Source organism: Panthera uncia, chromosome B1 (assembly GCF_023721935.1).
Source record: "Panthera uncia isolate 11264 chromosome B1, Puncia_PCG_1.0, whole genome shotgun sequence".
Taxonomy (NCBI): Eukaryota; Metazoa; Chordata; class Mammalia; order Carnivora; family Felidae; genus Panthera; species Panthera uncia.
The window spans coordinates 13,033,770-13,051,739 of record NC_064811.1 but is presented as its reverse complement, the minus strand read 5'-3'; the positions used below and the strand labels follow the sequence as shown (position 1 = coordinate 13,051,739).

At 49.1% G+C, this 17,970-nt stretch overlaps 2 protein-coding genes across 3 annotated transcripts in view; one reads left to right on the top strand and one right to left on the bottom strand.

Annotated features, from left to right (window-relative positions):
- Positions 1 to 244: 244 nt before the first annotated feature.
- CLRN2 (clarin 2) lies at positions 245 to 7,289 on the bottom strand. Its single transcript, XM_049630371.1, has 3 exons — positions 7,037 to 7,289; positions 1,246 to 1,425; positions 245 to 601 (listed from the first exon to the last, which is right to left on the bottom strand). Exons 1-3 carry the CDS (start codon positions 7,287 to 7,289, stop codon positions 336 to 338), a joined length of 699 nt encoding a protein of 232 aa, XP_049486328.1. The 3' UTR covers positions 245 to 335.
- A 10,082-nt stretch (positions 7,290 to 17,371) lies between these two features.
- QDPR (quinoid dihydropteridine reductase) overlaps positions 17,372 to 17,970 on the top strand; it is a 92,896-nt gene continuing 92,297 nt past the window's right edge. Inside the window, exon 1 of one of the 2 annotated variants that reach the window (XM_049630370.1) lies at positions 17,372 to 17,552. In XM_049630370.1, the coding sequence (XP_049486327.1) occupies positions 17,454 to 17,552 (99 nt within the window). In that variant the 5' untranslated portion in view covers positions 17,372 to 17,453. The remainder of the gene's footprint in view (positions 17,553 to 17,970) is intronic. The other variant, XM_049630368.1, reaches the window with a different exon arrangement.

Sequence of the window (17,970 nt, the reverse complement as noted above, 5' to 3'; positions counted from 1 at the left end):
TACTGCCCCTTTAAACCTCATTACAACCTTGTGAGGTCCTTACCACCCCCACTTTACAGAGGCGGAAACTGAGAAGCAGATATTAAGTGAGTCGTCCGTGTCCACACAGCTGGCAAGAAGCAGAGTCTCTAACTCCAAGGTCAGTGAGAGGGAAAGGCAGGGATGCCAGGGGTTGGGGAAACCTTTCTGTTCTGGTACAGGCACCGTCCTTTCTCCTTCCATTTCCTTCTTCTTAGGAGCACAGGTGTTCCGGACTGCAAAGCCAGCACAAAAAATGAGGTCCCCGTTCACACTGCAGAACTGACTCAGGCTCGGGTGTGAGCAGGAGAGGGCGATCAGTACAGGATATCCTCAGCCGTGACCGTGGCCTCCTCGATTTTGGTCTTAATCTCGGGGAGCGGAATTTGACTGATCGCCACCACTACCAGATTTGCTGCATGGGCCGAGGCACTGGCCACACAGATCCAGAAGGACTCTTCGTACTGTTCTTCCACCACCACGAAGCGGAAGAGCTTCTCCTCGAAGTTGGCAATGCGCTCGGTCAGGTCGTGAAACTTCACGGAGGCCATGAAGCTGGCGATGGCCAAGGCCACGACTCCGCCTGAAAGCCAACACGTCACCCTCATACACCTGTGATGGTGGTATGTGAGGTGGCATTTCTGTGGCACAGGTGACAAGCTTGCTTTGGGTTGAAAAAATTCGTAGGATTTTGTTTTTTTCTTAAGTAAACTCTATGCCCCCAAGGTGGGGCTCGGACTCAACCCCAAGGTGAAGACCTGTAAACATGGGTGTAATAATTCTGCCTCCTAAGGAAGCTGTGGGGTTTAAATGAAAAGAGGCCTGTAAAATCCCAGGTGCCTCCTCTGCTGTCATTTAGAAGGGCCCCTCCCACTCTTGCCGCGGTAGCCCCACCTCCCCACCTCCTCCCACAATGCCCTCCCTTCCACCTTCCACCCCCACCTCTCTGTCTTCTCTTTTCTCCTCTTACCCCAACCTCTCTTTTTTGCTTTAAGTCCTCAGCCACTCATGCGTGCCACCAATTTGGCTCTTTACTGTTACAGAGATCCTTCAACTTTCAGTAAAGAGGACATTCGTGCCCATGAATGAAAGGTCATAGACCAGGGAAGCAAAGGCTGAGGCAGGCATTTTAATTCCTTCATGCCCCCACCCATCTACTTGGAATTCAAGTGCCACCACCTGGTGGTGGCAGCGCCTTGAATTTCTCTCCCTGGGGGCCTTCCTTACCTGCAAGGACGTTCCATAGGCAGATGCCCCCGGGGCCGTTGACTGCCCTGTATGGAACCTCGATCATGTTGAGAATGGCAAATCCCATGCTGACCAGAGCCAGGGCCAAGGCCAAGAAGAGGAGCAGCAGAATGGTCACGTGGAGGCCTGCATTGAGTTCCTTCACCAGGTGTGGGAAGACTGGGGAGAAAAGACACAGACAGAATTTCCATGTCAGAGCTCGGTTGGAGCTCATAAAGTCCAGGCTTGCTTACCACTGAGGCTGTAATAGAGGGGAGTGAGGGCCAGGCAACATGTACTGGGTTTTCAAAAAGCAGGAGAGTTCCAGAGACAATTCACGGAGCCCGATTGACCACTTGTCAGTTGACTAACAGTCCTCTCTTCCTTGCACTGGATGCAGAATCAAAATGTGCCCCAGCTGGCGATTTAAGTGGCACTGCCCTCAAAGCCCCGGGATCGGGGTAAGCTGACGTACATAAGCCCCACACGGTGCCTCTTTAGCAAAGGTGGTTGGCGAGAGAGTCAGCCAAGGAGGGCCAATTGAAAAGCTTTAACCTGGGTCAGAGAGTTGCCTTCATTAAATCAGAGCGGTAGAAGAGATTTCAGGTACATCTGTGAAGAGTATAGAAGGGCGTCCCAGAGGGAAGCCTAGACCTGGCACCCAAAGATCTGGGTTCAAATGCCAGTTTTGCTCATTTGCCACAAGTATAAAATAGGATCCTCTAAGCCACTCCCCTACCCATCTTACCAGGTCGTTGAGTGGATTGAGTGGAGTGCATAGGAATAATAATAGCACTTAATAAGCACTAATAGGAAGCCAGGAACATCATCTTGGATCCCGCAGCAAGGTGGGCGTTTTTCCCATGTATGATGGACACTAATTCTCATATTGCACAGAATATATGCTGTGATGAATAATATTCTATCAGAATATTAATTTCCCATATTAATGTGGCAGGATAATTTAGTCAGATATTAATTTGTATCTGATTTCTCTCTATTGGCCACCACACAGTGGCTGTGGAGATGAAATGATACGATATGATAGATACTGACTGGGAAAGAGTGAGCTCTCAAAATGGCGGCTGTGGCTGTGGCTGTTATTACTGTTACTCTCTGACTTGGGGAAAGCCCTCAGAGCCTCAGTTTTCTCATCAGTCCAGTGGGGTAGCAAAAGCTGTGTATGAACTGAGGGTAATCAACGTTTACTGGACACAGTCATGTAAAGAGCTGAACCCTTTACATGGTTATCTCATTCAGTGCTTGTGACAAGGATATAAAGTGAATTTTATTAAACTTGTTTCCCCACATGCTTGAACCTTAGGTCCCTTCTTTTTGGGCAAGGTGACTCTGAATTCTATATAGGACTATAGACCTAGATACTATATGACATATGCAGTTTAGATCGCTGTTTTCAGTAGTTACACATGAAGAATGAAAAGTGACAGAAGTTAGAGTGCCCGGACATACCCCTTCCTCTGAAGCTACTGCAGGGTTTCTACTGAGCACCTGCTGGTTAAATTGGGGTCCACTTTGTGAGCTCGAACTCACTGGTTCATCATTTGATGTCATGACCTGCCCCTCCTTGTCCCCCCTTGGGAACCAGGACTCAAAGCTTTCCTGGTTCCACTCACCCACCCCCAGCCCCTTTCCCCTCTGGTCCTTTGCTGGCTCACCAGACTCCCTATATTCACAAGAGGTTGGTGTCTCCCAAGCTTGAGAACTAGAATTGTCCTTCTCCCTTTAAAGTCCTTTCCACTGAGAAGTTTCTAGACACTGCACATTTACATCCTAGTTCCAATCTAACTTTCTTTCCAGTTCCGTATTTCCATTTGTAGTTATCTCCATGCGGTTATCTTGCCAACATCAGAAACTTTACCCAGAGCTTCTTTCCAAGGGATTTTTCTTGGCAAGGCTTCTCTTTAACCTTTGCTTCTCTCCCTTCTTAGTGTCCCTTAGGGTTTTTTTTCTTTCCTTTTCTTTTTTAACTTTCAGCCCTTCCTGAGAGAACACTTTGTGATCAGTGCAAAGTCTGTCCCTGACCAGCAGCAGGTGCAAGGCCAGCCCACACAGGAGGAGCCCGCCCCAGCTCCAGGGGAGTCACATTCAAGTGCTGGGAATGGAAGTTTTATACCCTCCCCTGGGACACCCCCACGGCAGCTGGGAACAAAACTTTCTTGAATATTGTCCTACTCAGAGGTGACATTAAAATGTCCTTTATGATCCTCACACAGTTCTGCTGTTTCAGAGATAAACCCTGGGGGCTGTCTCCTATCCACCTGGGAAGGAAGAGGAGGAGGAAAGGAGCATTTACTGAGTTCCTCCAGGGGGCAAACAGAATGTGCTCATCTGGTTGGGTAGCTTACGTTTCTGTGAGCTGGGATGGCAGGGGTTTACTTGGTGCTGCCGTGGAAGGACTCAGTCTGTCTGTTCTCCTTGGGTCCCCTTCTCCCGCAAAGCTGGTCTCTGCTCTAGCTGCTTCTCCAGAAACAGTGTTTGTGCTTCAGGGATTCCTAAATTATGCCAGGCCCACCATCTGCCACCTCAAACCCTCTGTGACGGGTTGATTGTGCCCTTCCTGCCATCCCTTCCCCCAAAAGATGGGTTGAAGTCTTCAGCCCCAGAACTCCAGAATATGACCTTATTTGGAAATAGGGTCTCTCCAGAGCCAATCAAGAGGAGGTTGTTAAGATGGGCCCTAATCCAATGTGACTGGTGTCCTTATAAAAGGGGAAATTTGGACACAGAAACATGCAAAGGGAAGACCATGTGAAGAGACACAGGGAGGATGCCGCAAGCCAAGGAATACCCGGGGCTACCAGGAGCTGGAAGAGGCAAGGAGGGGTCTGCCTATAGGGTTCAGAGGGAGCGCGGCTCTGTTGACAAGCTGATTTCTGAGTTCCAGCCTCCAGAACCATGGGAATACATTTCTATTGTTTAAGTCACCCAGTTTGTGATAATACTTTGTTATGGCAGCTCTAGGGAACTAATACACCCACCATTTGTTGGGGGTAACCACTCTGTCATTTCTAATGGGATCTGTCCACCCTGGCTCCTCCCACCCTTGAGAACTCCCCATTCTTCCACCACCTCCCCGTTACCCTTTGCTGAATTCCAGGAGAACAGTAAAGACTGCTAGGGTGATGCCCTGCTTTGGTAAAGTTGCCAGTCACAAATTCCAGAAGGAGCAGCATATGGTGGAAAGTAGGAAACTTTGGGGTCAGGCACACCTGGGTTGGGGTCAGCTCCAGCATTTGGGGCTCTGTGACCTTCAGCAAGTTGCTTAACCTCTGAGTCTTAGTTTCCTTCTAACTAGGAGGGTTGTGGAGGATTGGTGTAGCACAGGTCACAAGTTTGGTGTCCTGCACGTGAACATTAGTACAAATGAATTTAAAAGTACTTATTGTTATTCATTCAGCCAATGCTTTTGAGTGCCAGTGTTTTGAGGCACTCTTCTGGGAACTTGGGATCATGGATGAAAAAACCACAATCTTTGCCCTTGTGGTATTACATACCAAAGGGGTGGAGGCAGATAATAAATAATAAACATAATAGATAAATTATCTAGTAGATAAGAAAGCAGTTGCCATGGTCACATGACACATCCGATATATAATTATATATTTTTACTACATTCCCTAAACAATCTCTTACTCATTAAAGTCTTTGGAACTTTGCTGCTTTTGATGGTCCCTCCCTAATTCAAGCTTTGGAACTTCTTTTGTGAGATTTGTTAATTTCAATTACCTACAACTATTAAAAAGTGTGCCATTTCTCCCTCAAAACGTGTGTGTGTGTGTGTGTGTGTGTGTGTGTGGTTTTGTAAGAATCTCAAACTTCAGAAAATTGCAAGAATGGTACAAGGGATTTTTTTTTTCTCCTGAACCATTTAAAGGTAAATTGTCCCTGCATCCCTCAGTACTTTAGGGTCTATTTCATTCAAAAAGAGATTCTCTTACAGAACCACAGCACTAAAATCACTGAGTTCACTGGTACAGGCCTGCCATTTAATCCTGATGCCCCATTCAAATTCTACCAATTGTCTCACCAATTGATGTCTTTAACAGCAAATGGACCTAATTCAGAATCACCTGCTGTGTATAGTTGCCATGGTCTCCTTTTTTTTTTTTTTTTTAATGTTTATTTATTTTTGAGACAGAGAGAGACAGAGCATGAACGGGGGAGGGCCAGAGAGAAGGAGACACAGAATCTGAAACAGGCTCCAGGCTCTGAGCTGTCAGCACAGAGCCCGACGCGGGGCTAACTCACGGACCGCGAGATCATGACCTGAGCCGAAGCCGGCCGCTTAACCGACTGAGCCACCCAGACGCCCCCCATTGTCTCCTTTTAACATGTCCTTTATTTTATTTTATTTTATTTTATTTTTGCTTTTTTATTATAAAATGTATCTTTAAAATTTTTAATGTTTGTTTATTTTTGAGAGAGAGACAGAGAGACAGAGTGGGAGCAGGGGAGGGGAAGACAGAGAGGGAGACACAGAATCTGAAGCAGGCTCCAGGCTCCAAGCTGTCAGCACAGAGCCCAAGATGGGGCTTGAACTCACGGACCCATGAGATCATGACCTGAGCCAAAGTTGGATGCTTAACTGAGCCACCCATGCGCCCCTATTCCTCTACGTGTATGTGTTTTCAGTTTTTTGTGTAATGTTTTTAATAAAGCTATTTTTACAATATCCCTGGTCCAATTCCATTGCTGGGTAAATAGAAATATTCCCAGAGATTTTTTTTCCTGGATATCCATAACAAATATGTATTTCCTTCATGTATATAAGTAATGCCAATTCATATTATTGTGTTTATCAATGGCTTCAGTTTTGTGTCTTCACTCATTTAATAAGATACTTACCCTGGGCAGGATTCTAAAAACTACAATGCTGAAATACTGAAATCAAATGAGTAAAATTCCTTATCTCCTTGCATTGCATTATATTGATTAATTATTGTTGTGTAGGACACTGTTCTTGTGAGCTATCTAATGGATTCTAAAGGTTTACAGAATATTGTCCTTTTTTGCTTTGTTTTTCAATTCCCAGAAGACCCTCCATAAGCTGGGCTTGGATTCCTGCTCTATTTACATCCAGAGCAGCTGTGACGTGAGACTGGATGTCAGCGGAGGACTGTGCCTGATCATGTTCATGGAGAGCCTCCAGTGCCTTGCGCCAGGTCTCCCCTCCAGTGAGTGCCCAACTTGGGCTTTCAACCCAATAGTCTGATTCCAGAGCCCAGGCACACAGACATTTGCCCGTTCTCAGATAAGGGAGCTTTTATATAAACAGAAGTGGGAACGTGCGTGCTGGGCTGAGAACACCCAGGTAATGTGGCAAGGGTCTGAAGTCTGGCTCTGCTATTTCCTGGCTGAGGGATCTCAGGCAAGTTATATAACCCCTCCAAGTCTCAGTGTAGTCCTCTGCAAAATGGGAACATTAAGAATTCCTTCTTTATAAATGTGTTATAAGGCTTAAAAGAGAGAAGCCATGTAAAGCATTTAGCAGAATGGCTGACACATGTAAGTGCTCAATATGTTAATAGTTATTCCTAATAGAGGTCAGTTACAGAAGTATAGAAATCCCTATTTTTAATGTTTCTATAAGTCTCTGCAGTGAGAAAAAAGTTCTCTTCTTGGTGCTGAACAGGAACCCTTCGGTTACTGTGGACTTTGTCATTATGCCTTAGGTTGAGGCAGAAGTCAAATTTCACAGTTAGACATAGGCACCCTTACAAAGTAAAACAAAGTGTTCTAAAGCAGCTTGCGTGCCCCCCAACATACTCACTCGTGAATTGGGACTGGCGGCCCCCGAGCCCGCACTGTCGTACTTTACATCCTCGGAAGAGCCCGTAGTAAATATCCCCAATGAACTTGATGAGCTCTGGATCCGTGGCATTGACCAGGTCCACTCCAGTCTGACAAAGAATTTTCCCACTCAGCCAGTGGGGCACTGCCAGGGCCACAATGATCAGGATAAAGGAGGAGAAGCTGAGTAAAGACGCCAGCCCATACCACGCCTTTTTGAACCATCCAGGCATTCTAGGGGATGCAGGTCAGCCCACAGGTGTCCAAGCAGTGGCGGGGGTCGCTGACATTTTCTGGACACTCTGCAATCCCCTGCTCCAACGTCAGCTCTTCCAAACACATCATTTCAGAATTTCAAGCGCGTCTCCTGGTCCTCCCTCAGTGCCTGCCTCCACAGCCCATGTTTACTACAACCACATCCGGAAGTCTCTACAGACGTTGCCTTCACCGGACTCTCGAGTGTAGAGGAGTGTGTTACTGAAGGGAGTAACCCTATATCTCCCAATAGACTAATGTTTCAGCAGAAGGTTTAATTGTTCCCCAGTTCAGGTATTTAAATAACCCTGGTGCGGACCTCTTAACGGCCAGGAAATTATCAGCAGGCAAAACTAGGTAGGTCTGACTATAAAGAGACACTAACTATTCTCAAAAAATGCGTACAGTAGAAGGAAAACAAACATGTAACGATTAGGACTTGAATACTGCCAACAACGCATGGTGTCAAATGTCCATCTCTTTGCTGCTCGCCTGGGCATTTCTTTCTCTAAAATGTCACTGCTGTCAGAATCTCCAGAACTGTTATTAATACCATGGTATGACCTCTGTTCTCAAGGCTTTTAACTGAAATGTGTATACAAGGCTTTATGATTCTTGGATTTATCACTGGGTGAATCTGCCATGTGTAAAACTGCAGGGGGAGTGTGTGTGTGGCTGCTGGGGAGCCTGGACCCCAACACTCACAGTCCTCTCCCCACCTCCACCCTTGTGGAGAAGCGTTTTCCTAATGTGTTAGCAAATGATCACCTTGCTGGGGGCTTTGTTTCTTCTAATACTAAAGATCTGTTTTTTTTTTGTTTGTTTGTTTTTTCCATTAATCTGTACCCACTAGTAATGAAATATTCCCTACTTTCTATCTTATTCTGTGGCTTTTCAGTTTTGATTTTTGTTATGCCCAGAATTCGTGATCCCCAAAGACCACCAGGGAGCCGAGTCCGATGCAAAAGCAAAGAGCCTTTATTCGAGCCAGCTCGAGCTCAATCCCCTACCTGCACCAAAGGCAGTGGTGAGCTACCAGGGAGAGAGAGCGAGTTTCAAAAGGACAAAGATTTTACTGGGGCCTAGGGGCAGTTGGTGAGGTAATGGCTATGGCCTCAGCCGATTGGCTGGGGAAGGGTCCGAGTCCTGTTAGGCAGGTGAGGGGGGGGGGTTACTCAAGGGGAGGAGGTGTGGTCAAGGTGAAGGACACAGAACAAGATGGAGTCGGCAGGCGTAGGCCTGCCCTTTCACTCCCCCCTTGTCATGTAGCTTAGGGACCCAATCATGGGACTGGCTGCATTTATCGTGACAAGGGGAACAGAGTTTGGAGGTTTACGCAACATTCTGGGAAGCAAGTGTCCCTGGGGTGGCTCTGGGAGGTCTGATTAAGTATTGTCCCCGAGCTGGTGTCTATGATCTGCCAGGTGATGTTTTGGGGGGCGTGGGGACTCCCGGCAGCATGAGCAATGACATGCAGAGTTAACAGTTACCAATATTAGGTGGGTCAAATGCGCTGTAGCTTGAGCTTGAGCGGGTTGTGTTGGTCCCGACTGATGGCCCATCGCGTGACGAAGTCCTTCCGGATCGAGGAGGGGTCCGCTGGCCGAACGTGGGTGTGATGGACCCAGGTCGCGATGCCGTCTACTTTGAGAGCGATGGGGGTTATCAACACCATGATGTAGGGTCCCTTCCAGCGCGGTTCAAGGGTCTCTCAGTGGTGCCTCTTGACGTAGACCCAGTCTCCCGGCCTGTACTGATGAGGTGTCGGGGTCGGGCCAGCCTCGTAGATGGCACAGAGGCGTGGCCAAATGTCCTCGTGCGCCCTCTGGAGCCCTCTCAAGGAAAGAAAAAGTTCTTGATCTTTAAACTCAGCAATAAGTTCAGCTCGAAGGCTGGGAATAACAGGGGGTGGCCTGCCAAACATGATCTCGTAGGGAGTAAAACCCAGAGTGTAAGGAGTGTTTCTAACCCGGTAAAGGGCGTACGGTAGGAGAGTCACCCAGTCCCCGCCAGTCTCCATGGTTAATTTGGTAAGGATCTCTTTTAGGGTTCTATTCATTCTTTCTACCTGTCCTGAGCTCTGGGGCCTATAAGCACAATGTAATTTCCAGTTTGCCCCCACCGCCTTGGCTACTGCCTGTGTTACCTGCGAGATAAAAGCTGGTCCATTGTCTGATCCTACCATGGCAGGAAAACCATACCTGGGTAAGATGTCTTCTAGTAGCTTCTTAGCCACCGTCTGAGCCGTTTCATGCTTGGTTGGGTATGCCTCCACCCAGCCAGAGAAGGTGTCTGTAAATACTAAAAGATATTTAAAACCATACTTTCCTGGTTTGACTTCAGTGAAGTCGACTTCCCATTGGGCTCCCGGTCTGGTGCCTCTGAGCCTGGTTCCTTTTTTATTTGATGTGGCTCTCGCGTTGGTGAGTTGGCAGGTCTTGCAGGCAGATACAACTTGCTCTATTTTGGTGTCCTGTTGGTGAATCTTGATTCTGGCGTGTCGGATTAAGTCTTTTAATTTTCGGGCCGTCATGTGAGTAGACCGATGCATGTGCTCTAATATTGAGACTCCGAGCTGGTCTGGCAGCACGAGCTCCTTGTTAGGTGTATACCACCATCCCTTTATCTCCTGGGCCATGGGGAGTTTCTTGATCCGCTGTAACTCCTCCTGGGAGTATTTGGGCTGGTCTGGTAAACTTGGGTCTCCCAAGTCCGGTAGTTGTTAAGCCATTTTCTAGCTCCCAACGTTAGCGCCTTGGTAAGGGCGACGAGCTCTGCTTGCTGGGCTGATGTTCCGGAGGGTAGAGCCTCCGCCCATACGGTGTCCGTTTCGGTGACCACCGCTGCACCCGCATACCTGTGTCCGTCTCGCACAAAGCTGCTGCCATCAGTGAACCAAGTAGCCTCCGCATCGGGGAGGGGCCGGTCGGTCAGGTCCGTCCGGAATCCATGTACTTGTTCCAGGATTCCCGCACAATCATGTAGTGGAGCACCTAGGTCAGGTTTGGGAAGCAGGGTTGCAGGATTGTGGGCTGCACTGGGGTGGAACCGCACTCGAGGAGGGTTGAGTAGGAGGCTCTGGTAATGAGTCATACGTGTGTTGCTCATCCATATATCAGGAGGTTGTTTCAGGACCCCTTCAAAGGCGTGTGGGGTCATGATCCAGATCTCCTGTCCTAGGGTCAGTTTGTCTGGCATCTGATAACCGCCGCTGTCCGCCCTCTAGGATATATCCCAGGTAACTTACCCTCTCCCTGCATATCTGAGCCTTCTTCGTGGATGCCCGGTACCCTAAGGCCCCCAGGGTAGCCAGCAGGTCCTGGGTCCCTCGCTCACAGTCTTTGGCCGTGTTGGCAGCAATCAGGATGTCATCTACGTACTGTAGGAGGGTGAGGCCAGGGTGCTCCCTTCTGTACTCACCCAGGTCCTCGTGTAGTGCCTCGTCAAAGATGGTGGGCGAATTTTTGATTCCCTGAGGTAGCCGTGTCCAGCTGAGTTGCCCACTGTAGCCCTCCTCCGGATCATGCCACTCGAAGGCGAACAAGGGTTGGCTCTGGGGTGCCAGCGGCAGACTGAAGAAGGAGTCCTTTAAATCTAGTACAGTATACCAGACCCTGGAGGGCACCAAGGAGCTCAAGGGAGTATATCGGTTGGGAACAGTTGGGTGTATGTCCGTGACCCTCTTATTTACTTCCCGGAGGTCTTGTACTGGTCGGTAGTCATTTGTGTGAGGCTCTTTGACCGGCAGTAGGGGAGTGTTCCAGGGAGACTGGCAAGGAACTAGTATCCCTAGGCTTCGTAGTCTCCGGATGTGTGGCTGGATCCCCTTCCGGGCCTCCTGAGACATGGGGTATTGTTTGATCCTTACCGGACTCTCTCCTGGCTTGAGCTCTACCAGGACCGGGGTCCTGTGAGCGGCTAGTCCTATCCCCCCGTCTCTGTCCAAACCGAGGGGAATTCTTGTAGCCATCTGTCTATATTATCCTCTCTCCGGAGTACCTCCTGGTGGAGGCGGTATTCATCCTCCAGTTTCATGGTCAGGACCTGGATGGGTGGCCCTTGCCATCGGTGACCTGAGGCCCCCCCTTGTCTGAAAGTTATCTGAGCTCCAATCTTGGTAAGTCCCGTCCTAACAGCGGGTAGGGGCATTCTGGTATTACCATAAAGGAGTGGGATACCCGTCCCGTCCCCAAATCTACTGTTCTTCGGGTAGTCCATGAATACTGGCTCATACCAGTTGCCCCTTGTACCCAGGACTTCTTGCTGGCTAGTTTTCCTTGTGGGGTGTGGAGGACCGAATGTTGTGCTCCGGTGTCGACAAGGAAGTCAACAGGGGTCCCCTCCACTTTAAGAGTTACCCTAGGTTTGGGGAGAGGGTCCGAACCCCGACTCCCCTAATCACTTAATTCATCTAGCTCTAGGACTTTTACTCCATCAGTCTTGCTTCCCTTCCCGCCGGCCCTTTTTGGACAATCTCGGGCCCAATGCCCTATCTCCTTGCAGTATGCACACTGATCTTTCTGCAGCCTCTGCTTCCCCCCCTTGGTGGTTCCTTTACCTTTTCTTGCATCGTCTGCCAGCTGCCGGAGACGGCGGTCTCGTTCCTCGGGGAAGTCAGCAGTGGTAGCTCGTAGTATTCTGGCCAGGTCTCGAGTCTGCTTACTGCTGGCAGCCGCCATGGCGCGAGCCTGCTTGTCCTCAGGAGGCTCCCGATTATATACCTTTTCGGCTACCACCAGTAAGTCCTGCAGACTTTTTTTCTCCTAGTCTATCTATTTTCTGTAATTTTCTCCTAATGTCTTTGGCCGATTGGTTTACAAAGGCCATGATAACAGCTGCCTTGCTTTCCGGAGCCTCTGGATCCATGGGGGTATAGGTACGGAATGCCTCCATGATCCGTTCTAAAAAGGCAGCCGGACATTCATCTTTTCCCCGTTGTACATTTCCTACCTTGGCCAAATTGGTTGGCTTTCTAGCAGCCATTCGGAGACCCCCCATTAGGGTCTGGCGGTAGGCCCGGAGCCTCTCCTTACCTTCTGCCGTGTTGAAATCCCACTGGGGCCGAGTTAAGGGGAAGGAGGCATCTATCTGAGCCTGGTTGGTGGTGGGATTCCCGTCTGCGCCCGGAACTAGTTTTCGGGCCCCACTGAGGATTCTTTCTCTTTCTTCAGTCGTGAACAGGACCTGCAAAAGCTGCTGGCAATCGTCCCACGTGGGCTGATGGGTAAAAAGAACAGAGTCTAATAAATCAATAAGCCCTGCCGGTTTCTCGGAAAACTTAGGATTCTGAGCTTTCCAATTGTAGAGGTCACTAGTGGCGAAAGGCCAATAGTGATGGGGCTGATTCCCCTCCGCGTCTGGGGGTCCGGTGGCTCGCAGGGGCAGAATAGTGGAGTCGGCGGCGGAGGCGGATTGCTCCCTCTGAGCCCTTTGTCTGGTAAAGGGCGGGCTTGCCCCTGGAGCGTTTCCGCCTCCCGCTCTCGGAACAGCGTCTGCCTCCCCCGGAGGGGGAGGATGGTGTTCTTCCGGCATCCTAGAGGGGTTATACGGGGGAGGAAAAATTAATTCTTCTTCAGTACCCCCCTGTAGGACAGGGTAGAGGGGTGCTGAAGTCTGGGTAAGACTTTTCCTCTTCTTTGTCCCCTGCAAAGCAAGAATGGGTTTTGGCTCTGGAGGGAGCGGGGCTAGGAAGGGCTTAAGTCAAGAGGGTGGGTAGGGGGTAGTCTGAGTCTGTCCCATAACGTCCGTCCAGTAAGTCCTCAGAACAAAACAGAGAAACACAGAAACAGACAAACAGAGGGCCCCTAGAAAGTCTTCCAACTCCATGGAAGCAAAACTGAAAGCTAGCTTAGACCTTTGAGGGGATTCCATGTCCCTCCAAAACCGATGAGGGGATTCCACGTCCCTCCAAAGACAACGGCCTCACGCCGACCAGCGGGAGCGACCCGCCTCGTCTCAGACCTTTGAGGGGATTCCACGTCCCTCCAGAAGGGAGGATCGGAACGTCTTCCGAAACTCCCGGCCCGTGGTCCTCCAGTGCGTCCACTTAGACTGTGTCGGGCACTACCAGAATTCCAGAAATGAGCTCACACAGAAAAGACAGAACAAACAGACATTAACCGTGGCCAGTCAGGCTCTCGGGGTCGGGAGGTGTGGTCAAGGTGAAGGACACAGAACAAGATGGAGTCGGCCGGCGTAGGCCCGCCCTTTCAATTTTTAGTCTATTACTGAATGTCAACTTTATGTCACATGAGATTGGCAACAGCAACTATCAATAGTTTTGGGTAGTCAAATTCGACAGAAGTGGCACAAACGTTTTTTTTATTTGGTCAAGAAGTCTGGAGGGGGGTTCAGGAGTTTGCATTGTTAACCAACAGGAGTTCTGAAAACCTCAGCTGGAGAGCAGCGGAAGGGCCAGAAGGACATGGGAATGGAAACGTCAGTTTCCTTCCCTATACCCTGTAAGTGGGGTTCACTTCTGTGGTTTCTCCACAATGAAAATGAAGAAGAGTGTCTCTGAAGCTTGTGTAGAGCTCTCTCTGCATACAAAGGGCTTTTATTATATGCTTGTTATCCCTTGATGGTAGTAACCCTTCGTGGTAGTCAAAGGATGTACTATTCTAATGATTTCTCTCATGAGAAAACTGGATGTCAGGACTGGGGCTGGAGTTCAGGTCTTTGAAATACAACCGTTCATCATCATAATCTTGAACTAGCAGATGCTTTTCTGGTAACAAATCCATATGAAAGGCTGATTAATAAATGACACATTATAATAATAAAATATAATATATAATAATATAATATAATATGGCACATTAATAACCAACGTTACTTATTCTTATTGTAATGGTAAGCATGCTTTGGACCTGTGTAACACGTTTGCATTGTATTTCAGCCTCAGATGATGGACCTTTGTCAACTTTTGGGTTTTTAGAGATTAAGGAATTATTTTTAGAAAAATTATTTTAGAAAAATACAGGAAACAAACGATTCCTAGCAAGCTCTTGCCATGCTGAATGGAAGTGTGGTTAAGTAAGTAGAACTCTGTTGAAGACCTGGGTTCAAATTCTTATTCTTCTGGGCAAGTGCTTGAGATTCTCACGGCTTGGTTTTTTAATCTGTCATGGGATTGTTGTACAAAGCAAAATGAAATAGTACATGCACATCGTGGCATATAGAGAGGACACCAAATAAATGATGTTAACCTCTTCATCCAGTCTTCCAGCAATTCTGTTCCCAGTAATGAAGCTTCTCTTAATAAACTGCATTGTGGACTGTATCCTGTTGATGAGGTTTTTTGGGGTGACAGTGGGGTTTGTGGGGTCCAGAGCCAATGACCAAGAAAGAACTCTTGAAGACATCTTTGGTGCAAAAAGGTGATTTTATTAAAGCATGGGGACAGGACCTGTGGGCAGGAAGAGCTGCCCTGGGACCATGAGGAGAGATTGGTTATATACTATGGAGTTGGGGGAGGTAAAGTCCCGGGGAAGTTTCCAGTGAGATTTTCATATGCTAAAAAAGATTCCCAGGATAGTGGCCTAGCTATTGTCAGGCTAAGGTTGTTTTAGCATTAGGCAAATCATTAGCATTAAGACAGTGGGGAGTTCCTGGAGAAAAGTTTTACTCTGCAGGCCTCATGTATTTGTCAACTGGCTGCAGATTTATAAGGAAATTTAGTTCTATCTGCCATTTCCTTCTGCCTTTGTTTCCCAAATCACTATGCCGGGGTGATGGAGACTTAGGTCCTGCAGGACTATGATCTCTATCAGTTAACCATTTGTTTTTCTCCTTTCCTTTGTTCTTGGGTAGCCAGGAGTGCCCGAGGAATATCACACATCCCATCTAGGAGTGGGGGGGCCATGTGAGTGGCCTGTCAGCTTGCCCCTTATGTTCCTTCATCACTCTTCCCCAAATGAAAGTATTTCTGTGTGCCTTATCTGGCAAAGTATATTGAGCAAATACCTGTGAGTCTGCTGTGTACAACACACTGTGTATGGGTGGAGGGTGACACAAAGATGTACAACGTGGATCCTGCTGTCGAGAAGGTTACAATAGTGTTGGGGCACTAGTTCTCAACAAAGGGTGATTTTGCCCTTTAAGGCCCCCGCCTTGGCCCCTCCAGCCAACTTAGTAGTCTTTAAAGTCTTAGCAAGCACCTTTAACCTGAGTGACGGGTTAACTAAACTTTTCTCTGTATATCTACAGATCATGCTGAAAGGGCGGGCCTACGCCGGCCGACTCCATCTTGTTCTGTGTCCTTCACCTTGACCACACCTCCTCCCCTTGAGTAACCCCCCCTCACCTGCCTAACAGGACTCGGACCCTTCCCCAGGACCCTTCCCCAGCCAATCGGCTGAGGCCATAGCCATTACCTCACCAACTGCCCCTAGGCCCCAATAAAACCTTTGTCCTTTTGAAACTTGCTCTCTTTCCCTGGTATCTCACCACTGCGCTGGTGCAGGTAGAGGATTGAGCTCGAGCTGGCTCGAATAAAGGCTCTTTGCTTTTGCATCGGACTCGGCTCCCTAGTGGTCTTTGGGGATCACGAATTCTGGGCATAACAATGCATTGTTTCCTAGGAAGAACCAAAGCCTCTCGCACAACCTTTCTCCTGGGGCACCAACAAATACCAACCTCCAAGAGATAACAGAGATAATGTCTGCACACAATCAAGAAGTGTTACAGACCACTGTGCTCCCCTTTTACTGAGTAACTGACCTAAAGTTCCTCAAAAATCTTTGCGTCAGACAAAAACCCAGGAGTTGGTTTTTGGACAGGAGTCTACTTTCTCCCCAGGTGGCCAGCCTCCCGAATAAAACTCATATTCTTTTCCAATCAAAACTCTGTCTCTTTTCCAGTGAAGGGCAGCCGAACTTGGGTTTTTCTGAAACACTCTCAGGGGACACGTGGCAAGATTTGCAGATACTTTTTATTGTGATGACTGGAGGGGCGGGGAGGCCTGTACTGGCATCTAGGAGGTAGAGGCCAGAGATGTTATAAACATCCTGCAATGCACAGTACAGCCCTCCCCTTTGCCCCCACAAAACTGATAGTGCTGGGATTGAGAAGCTCTGTATTAGGGGCACATTCCATAGACAGAAGTCACTAATTTACAAGAAAGAAAATGCTAGGCTCTGTCAGTGGAGACAGTTGTTACCATTTGGTGGCGCTGAATTGTGGACCTTCAACATGCTTGTCAAATGGGGGCTTACAGTTACAGAGGTCCAAGGACAGTATTATAGGACTTCACATCTTCAGCTTTGTCTCTACCAGACCCTTAAAGGCCTGTTGTGTCAAATGTACTCATATTTTTTTGAACTGTTGTAATAATTTTGGTAGTTTTTTTGGGTTTGTTTTAAAAGCATTAATTTGTGAAGTGTTCGACATTTAAAACATAGTATGCTATAATTTTTGTATCGTTTTGGCAATTTTTAATTTTCAAATACGGCCCCAAATATTTAAATATCCCCACCTCCAAAATGGAAGAGCACTGAAATTCACAATCTCTAAGAAGTCCAGCGAATTGTAACAAACGTAGCGGCAAAAACAATATTAATAATGCTCAGTGGGCATTTATTGAGCTCCTACTACTAGCCACGCACTGCTCTCAGAACTCTAGTATTATCCTTTAAAATCCTTTCCAAAACGCTAGGAGGACAGACTATTAGTATTCCCATTTTACCGAGAGGAGACTGAGGCACAGAGCGGTTAAGCAAGTTGCTTAGCGCTACAAAGCTATTAAATAGGGGGCCAGGCATGGGGCTTCAGAGCCTTCACTCCTATTTAAAGGTTAAAACACATACGTGGTTTGTCCTGTCTCCCCCACAGAACTCAGCCTCGTGAGGGCGGGCGCCACCCACACGCGCGCACACCTGTTCTCCACCCTTGCGCCCTGCACGCCCCGGGGGCCCAGCACCTCCAGGCCGGCGGGCGGCGGGGCGCGGCTTGCGCACCCTCAGGCTGTCAGGTGCGTGGCCGCGCGCTAGGGGGCAGCAGCGGGCGCGGCTCGGGCTCGGCGGCCGCGCGGTCCCTCTTGGCCCGGTGGGTGGGCCGGCCGGGGCGGGGCCGGGCGAGCCGGGGCGCCGCGTTCGGGCTCCGGGCATTCGGAGCTTCGGGAGCCGAGCGGGAGGCGGAGCGCGATGGCGGCGGTCGCTGGAGAGGCGCGCCGGGTGCTGGTGTACGGCGGGAGGGGCGCGCTCGGCTCCCGATGCGTGCAGGCGTTCCGGGCCCGCAACTGGGTAATTCGGCTGGGTCTCCGCGGGGCTTTGCGGCACCTTCGGGTTGGGTGGCGGGCGGGTACGCTGGTGACTGGGGAGCGGAGGGGCTTACCGGTGCGGCCCTGGAGGGCAGTCTGGTTAAAGCCAGGGGCCCCTGTACAGGCCAGACGTGAGTGCTTGCACGTGTGTGCACAGGTCTACTGCTCTGTTCCTGGCTACGAGTGCGTGCCTACGCCGCATCCTAGGTGCGGGGCCTTTGCTCTGCAAGGAGGTGGGGGATGGGGCTGCCCGCTCCGCCAGGCCCAGAAAGTCTGGAATGGCTTCGGAGAGAATTCCAGAGGGGAATAAAGAGGAGCGGGCTTGAGGGTACATGGAGAAACAATGAGAAGGAAGGCTCTGGAATTAGATTGCGTGGCGCGGGTTACTAGTCGTTAACTAA